The following is a 7,811-nucleotide window of genomic DNA, read 5'->3' on the forward strand; positions in this document are numbered from 1 at the left end:
AATAAAATATCAGAGTGAGAAGTTATGTGGTCATCAAGTGTAAAGTCTTATCACTGTTCTTAGATTATGTTTTTTGTTGCCACTTCAATTAATCTGGCAATCTTGTCAGATATTTTACACTAAAAGTGTTTGAAGAAAGGACTAGAATTTCGTCCGCTTGATGTTGGTGAAGGATGTTGTTGCCACTTTCGAAAATATTAATACTACGTAACCATGGAGACACCTGCTAATTGTCACGGGATATCAGTCGAAAATTTTTAATTTCCTAGTTGACGGGCTCACCGCCCACTGCTTGTCATAACTTCAGAAAATTAAACAAAGAGAGAGTTCGGGAATGATTTATGATCTTAAGTCCAAGCTTAATTAAAAACAGGCTGAGAAAAACCAAACGCACAAATTGTTAATGACTGCTTGCAAAAACAAGCACTGGACGGATAAGATTTTCTGCTCTTGGAGGCATTTTCGCGTTTATCATTCAAATCTGGCTTGAGGACAATTTACAAAGCAGCATCCAAGAAAATCGCTTGAATAAGGTATCCGACGTCCTTCTGGGTTAATTAGTCTCATTCTTTGTTTTAACACTGCCTATTGGGCTGTATTTAGTTAGCTTCCTAGTCAAATTATTCATCAAAAACACACTGAACTGACAGGTTTATTCTCAAGAACATCAACTGTAGACAGCACTAGGTTAGTGCCCTTGGAAAATAATTACTCAGTCCTCCAATTATAGCTGGAAGCCAGCAGGTGCCAACATGCCTAGCTACGAGGATGGCATTCACTTGAAATCCAGGAAGTTTTGGGATACTTAAACTTCGCACAGATGTGAAAATAGCAGGTAAGTTGGATGTAGTAATGTCTTAGCTTTTAAAATAGCTGAACGTCAAATTTGCCAAAAAATTGTCATGAAATTTGGGCGTTAGACACTTCAAGAGAGGGCAGGATCACAGTTTGAAAACTGCCAAATAATTTTTATTTTAATGAATAAACGTTAAGATGATAAGTACATATCGTCAACAGCTAGAAAACGGTTGTGACGGCGTATACGACTCAAGCGTTGCTTAAAAGATAAAAAAGAAATTGAAATATTAAAATTCATATGTAGGTCGTTGGCGTAAATAACCGTCTTTCACAGTTCTAAATAGCTGAACGTCAAATTTGCCAAAAAATTGTCATGAAATTTGGGCGTTAGACACTTCAAGAGAGGGCAGGATCACAGTTTGAAAACTGCCAAATAATTTTTATTTTAATGAATAAACGTTAAGATGATAAGTACATATCGTCAACAGCTAGAAAACGGTTGTGACGGCGTATACGACTCAAGCGTTGCTTAAAAGATAAAAAAGAAATTTAGACAAATTTATTTGTAGCTCTCGTTGGCAACCGTTTAGGAAACCAAGCTTTCCCTTAAGTTATGTTTTGTCTCTATCACCTTCACGCGTGAGTGGAGAAGTAGTAGTTTTTCACGTCTTCAATATTCACGACTATTATAAGGAAGTAAAAAGAGCTTAATTGAGTACGTTCAACGGGAAATTAAAGCAGCGTTATGTCGCTTGCATTCAAATTTTACTAGGAATTTGAATGAATTTGAATGAACGTATTGCTTTAATGAATTGTGTAGTGCAAGACAGCGACTAATGTTGACGAAGTTTTAAGCGATACAAGCCTCGTAACTAACATGTGAGCAGCTTCTCTAGGAAACCGAGGGCTGACTCTTTTATATTCATAGTGCAGTGCAGCCATTCTTCCGCTATTTTGAACCCCTCAAAGCATCTTGACGTACACCTTGTTCGCCCTCTGAATATTTGCGATGGTGATTGAACTCAACAATCTAAATTTTGAACAACTTGTTCCTCGAGCGTCTCCTCCGTTTGAAATATTTTATACCAGGACGCTTCCATAGTCTACTGAAAGTTGGTATCGCTCTAACACACTCTAAAATTTATCACTCAGTTTATTTTAAAACCTAGTAATGAAACATTATTAATGATGTTATAGCACGTCGGATAAATATAGGGATATATGAATTTTTGAATGCACTTTACTTCAGTTTGGCGAGGCACATTAGGCCTCTAGCTTCTGTCTTCCTATGTTGAGAAAATTATAAGCTAATAGACTTAAATTGGTTGAGTATAAAGTACAACCAAAGTACTGACTAAAGAAAGATTTTTAAACGAAAATGCAATCAAAATTAGTCTGTTCTTCTGTAAAGGAAAAAATATATTTGCAAATTTTTCGAAATTAAACAGGGACATTGGTGGATGAAAATCAATTATGTACTAACTTTTTCTCATTAGGGATCTCAGTATTCTTCAAAGACCGATAATTTATTAATAGCAATACGTATGCGCAGACTCAAACAAGCTGACAGACCTTTAGAGGCCACGTTGTTACAATTTTGCAGCATGTATTACTGTTCAGTGCTTTTAATTTGCCTCGGATAGGTGCGGTTGAAAGGTTCACAGTGGAAGACAAAAGAATAATGTATAAGACAGCGAATGTTTTCTTCAGTGGAATTTCGCATTCAATTGATATGCAGTGGTTGTAGCATGGACGTTTCAAAATTTGAAAAACAATCAGTCCATCGAATATCATTAAGGTATCAATACAATCCGTTTAACCATCGGCGCGCGGTCCGCTCTAGCGTTTGTGGTTTTAATAAAAACCCATATGAACTGTATATTTATTAGAAGCTTAATAACTACAGATTATGACCCGATCTGTTTAAAACGGTAAAATTTACCGTGTTTCGAAAATTTGAATATGTTTACAAAGCTTCACGAACCCATAAATCAAGGTATACGCCCGCTAAATTTAGGCCGGAGAAAACGATTAACATGGCATCCGTTTCTTCACACATTGACCTCTAAAACGGTGTCTCAGATTTTTGGCACATACGTTTGTTATTAGTTTACAAGAGGATGAAGTTAGATTTCTTTGGCACGAGTGTCCTCTGTGATCCAAGAACCCTTAGCCTTTACAACTCTCTGTTCAGCTGCAATTTTGCCACCCTAGCTATTCTGTAATAGTTGTGCAACAAAACCCAACGAAAAAAGCCTATGCTTTGTGAAATAAGTGCGACCTTGCGTGGTACGAACCCGGCTTGTTTTAACAGCCTTTAAAAATACACCAGTAATTGCAAGTTCACCAACATGTTTCATCTCTAAATTACTTAATCTACGAGTTTGACGATAGGTCTCCTTTGATTTTTATGTGTAAAGTCAGAACTCCAAGGTTAGTAAACGCGAAATTATCTTTTGATTTACTATATTAACGTTCGAAATTTTACGTATCGGTTGACTAATTCGCATCCCGAATCATTATTGCAGCCTTTCACCCGAAACAATCGATCTGCCTTTCGACTTCGTCCACTTCTCGTCGTCAATTTCCTCTGCTTGGACAGTTTCTTGCAACAATGTTTTAGCACGGCTTGCGCTCATTTCGGCTTGCTCCCTGGCTTCGTGATCGCGATCGTTGTCGAGTTCATCCAGCAATTTTTCTTGGTTGTAAAACGACCCTTTGTCGCTTTCCGCTAATTTAGCGGCTCACTCTTTGTTGAAAGTGTTTTTTTCCTTCTTTAGCCTTCCTTTAGCTGATGAGAACGGGCAAGATCGCTTCTTCGAAGACGTCCGTACACTGATTACGGCGCGCGAATCGCGTGTCAACTCAGCATGTTATTGATGTCGTGTGATTTCTTGCCTCGATAATTAATTCATTTGACAGAGCTTGTCAACTCTCAATTAAGTAATTAATATGCAAAAAATCTTTCTCACGCAATAACTAGCGGCAGGTATAATATTATTTTTGTAGAGTTTTTTTAATCTTAAAGATAACCTCAAGATTTATCCAACCGCTTAAAAAGTAAAATTATGCAAAATGACAAATTTTCCCCTTACTGATACCTTGATATGGACGACAAGTTGACTTCCTAGTTTAAGTATGCGAGTCTGCAAGATCTTGAGCGGGATTAGGGAGAACAAAAAAAGCCAATTTCCTGCGGGCTCATCAAATACAAACAACAATATACAGATACTATACGCCAAAACATCTAAGAAAAGATTAATTATCCAACTTAATCTATTATGATTAGCAGTAAAGAAAACTACGAGAAATAGTGAAACGGAATGAGTGCCGGTTTTTACTATACAAATACCTACCTGTACAAATATCGCGCCATATTTGTACTATTTTCGCGCGTGGAGTGGAGTTAGCCGCGATACTATGACCAATTTTCATCCCCAAAAGTAGCAGGTGTGGTAAAGTTTTTCGTTACTCATTATCAGGGAATAATACACAGGTCAAGCGACAATATGCTATCATGTTGAGTCACAGAATGTATCTATTTTCTCCCTTCAGGAATCTGAAATGGGAAAAGCACAAATTATCTGCAACATAATGATACTTTTAGTGCTACTTACAAAGAGGGCAAACACACTCAACAAAGTTGTCACGTGCGGTAAGTCGGTCCTTCATGGCGACACGTAGTTAATCGTTATCGACTTTAAAGATAGGTTTGTAGCCTTCGCATTTACATAACTTAAGCAAGACAATTACAAAATACTAATAGCAGTGGTAGACAATAGTATAATAGAGTGGAGAAAAGTCTAGAAGAATAAATTATAGTATAGTATAGTATAGTATAGTATAGCATAGTATAGTATAGTATGCAGCTAGTTTTGTATTGTATTTCATGCTACGTTATTACGTTCTGTAGAGTAGCTTTGCATAGCGTAGGATAGCATAAAAGTGTTTTAGATAGTATACACCTTAATCTAAATTCGCGACCAATTTATTATTCTTTTCTTTGCATGTTAATTAACCGTCTCTGACTCGTCAACATCTCCAAAGTACAAAAGAATTTTGAAGTGAAAATGGGGCAAATTAACATGCTAAGGGCTAATTAACATGCAAACAAAAGAATAATAAATTGGCCGCCATTTTGGAATAAGGAGTATAGTATAGCATAACGTAGCATACTAGAGTAAAGTAGAGCAAAGTGTAGTATAGTATGGACCAGTTATGCGAGTGTAGTAGATTATGGTACGGTTCCGTACGGTAAAGTATAAAATGTATGGTCTCGTGTGGTATATTTGTTATATTTTAGTATGATTACAATTAACCTAATTAAATGTCCTAAAGCATTGAATGAAAAATTACTTAAAGTGTAGTTAAATGAAACATACATAAGGTAGCATAGCACTATCTAGGAGAAAAAGTAGAGAAGATAATAAAATAGTATAGTATATTATTAATTATAAGTTCAAATGAAGTTAAAATTGACGTCGAGTCCATTTGGCTGAACAGTTCCCAACTGGAAAACCATCTTCATTTCCCGCTGTCTTCGATAAATGTTTGCCCCCCCCCCCTCCCCCCTTCCCCCGCATAAAAGCACAGCCCGCACCTGGACATCAGAGAAACTGTGGCCCGTGGAGTTGAGATGCTGGGCCACAGGAAGTCCCGGAATGTTGTTCCGTATGCTTCTCAAGTGTTCATCAAAGCGACTTCTGAGGCTTCGTCCTGTCTCTCTAATGTAAAGAAGTGGACAACGGCGGCAAAATATGCAATACACAACATTCTCGGATTAGCAGGTGAACATGTCCCGAATATGAAAGGAGCGTTTAGGGAAGTGTGAGGACTGATACACCTGCAATTGTGGCATCGGGGAGGCTCACACCCACGTGATCCAGACTGCCCAATAGAGGAGTTATCAGCCGAGTGTACAAGCATATTTCTCAGGCTGATATCGCGTTTGTAAGCCACAAAAAGTGGATGTGGGAAAATGTTTTGCGTTTGTTGATCCGTTGATAGAATGCGGAAGTTCCGAGGAAGACACCGTTTGATTTGGGTGTTGAAGGGGTGGTATGTAAGAACCAGGGGAGCCCTATCATCGGTTGTGTTATTCTGTTGAGATGGGCGCAGAGCATCAGGACAGCGGATAGTTGCAATTCTCCGCAGATCATTTTCAAGCAAAGAAATGGGATAACCACGTTGCGAGAAGAAAGTAATCATCTTCCAAGAACCCACATGGAAGTCATCATCGTCGGAGCAAAGTCGACCCAGGCGGAGAAACTGGCGGTAAGGAATAGCACATTTGCAGTGATCAGGATGGAAAGCGGAAGAAAAATGAAGGTAGTTATGAGTATCAGTTCCCTTGTAGAAGACAGAAGGTTGAATCCTATCATCAGAAATGCGTAGGTTGATGTCCAAAGAAGGTAGTTTTATTTCAGTGATACTGGATGTAGATTGGAACGCTGGATGGAAGTTAGATACGAAGTCAATGAAGGATTCAAGTTCCTCCCTTTTGCACGAGGCTGCCCCCACAATATCAGCAATGTATTTCTTGTGTAACTGTGAAATAAATCCGGTGTATTGTTCGCGTATTTGATGTTCCACACACCCAACGAATAAATAAGCATAATTTGGCCTCATCTTGCTTCCCATGGCAACCCGACTAACTTGACGGAAATATTCCTTATTAAATAAGAAGGAATTCACAGTAATTACCAGTTTTGCGAGTCTTCTGAGTGTATAACACGCTTTTCCAGGAAGTAGGTCAATGCTCACATTCCACAGTCATTTGGAATAACCGTGGATAGGGATTTCATATCCATGGTGAACAGAAAGTGAGATCCTGGATCTGTGGTATCAAAGCTAAGAGAGTCAAAGATATGAAATGCATGATTGGTGTCCTTGACATAGGTGGGAAGGGTTTTGACAAAAGGAGCCAACACCTCATCCAGATAGACTGAAATGTTCTCCGTTTGAACATCATTTAAACTTATAATTTATACATGCGCGCGTGCTATTAGTCACATGCGCACGCAGTTTCATTTGACGTTTTTAAGTAGATTGCGTCTTCTAACGGTTTTCGTCCACATTTAAGAAGGGTTCTAAACCCGAAGCATTTCTGACAGTTTTGATATATTTGTCACTATATCAATCGAACCACTTTTACAATTCAACTGTCACGCATCTTCCATGAACTTTCCGTTCAACGTTTAATTATAGTATAGTATAGTAGTAGTCTAGTAGTTTTCTAGTCTATTAGAATATTTTTTTAGTATAGAGCAATAATAGTATAGTAACTTGTGGTATAATGTGGCTTAGATGGTATGTCATAGATTGTATGATACAGATGGTATGTCATAGGGCATCTCATTGTTAAGTGTGGTATAATACAGTGTAGAAAAGTATAGTATAGCATAGAATAATATAGTATAGTAAAGCATAGCAAAGTAGAGTAGACTAGAGTATAGTTAAGAACTAGCATGGCATAGTATTGTACGATGCGTTTTGTGATAAGGTATTGGTATGGTATCGAATAGCAGATTATGGCATAGCGTAGCATAGCATACCATAGGATAGAAAAGCTAAAGATTGTTATATATTCAAAAATTGGTTTGGCAGGTTTGAACGGTTATTAGGTGTTCGCAAAACGGGCGCCTAATATTCTACCTTTCTCACCAATGTATATCATTTTGTATAAAGTGCATTTTTTTGCTATATAACAAGAGAGCGCCTAGGTCACGATATGTTTTACTGTTGTAAATAAAAGGACAAGCTTTGCATTGCGCTCCTGCGTATTTGAAACAGTAACTAAAATAGCAATAGTCATAGTCACGCAGTCATCGTCATTGTCATCGTCACAGTCACGGTCATGGCCATGGTCATAGCTGTAGTTTTAGACATAATCAGTCGTAGTCAGTGACAATTTAAGTGGATAGTGACAGTGACAATGACAGTGACAGTGACAGTGACAGTGACAGTGACAGTGACAGTGACAGTGACAGTGATTTTGACCATGACCGTGACAT

The 7,811-nt window shown here is 38.0% G+C and overlaps 1 protein-coding gene across 2 annotated transcripts in view; it reads left to right on the forward strand.

Annotated features, from left to right (window-relative positions):
• The first annotated feature begins 326 nt into the window (after positions 1-326).
• Positions 327-7,811, forward strand: part of LOC110050510 (glutamate receptor ionotropic, kainate 2-like) — a 26,544-nt gene continuing 19,059 nt past the window's right edge. Inside the window, exons 1-3 of one of the 2 annotated variants that reach the window (XM_089271184.1) lie at positions 327-533; positions 731-835; positions 4,354-4,453. In XM_089271184.1, the coding sequence (XP_089127310.1) occupies positions 4,363-4,453 (91 nt within the window). In that variant the 5' untranslated portion in view covers positions 327-533; positions 731-835; positions 4,354-4,362. Of the gene's footprint in view, positions 534-660; positions 836-4,353; positions 4,454-7,811 lie in introns of those variants that run through there. The other variant, XM_020756433.2, reaches the window with a different exon arrangement.

This window comes from Orbicella faveolata, unplaced genomic scaffold, assembly GCF_042242905.1.
Source record: "Orbicella faveolata isolate gen_17 unplaced genomic scaffold, um_ofav_v1 contig_34, whole genome shotgun sequence".
NCBI lineage: Eukaryota > Metazoa > Cnidaria > Anthozoa > Scleractinia > Merulinidae > Orbicella > Orbicella faveolata.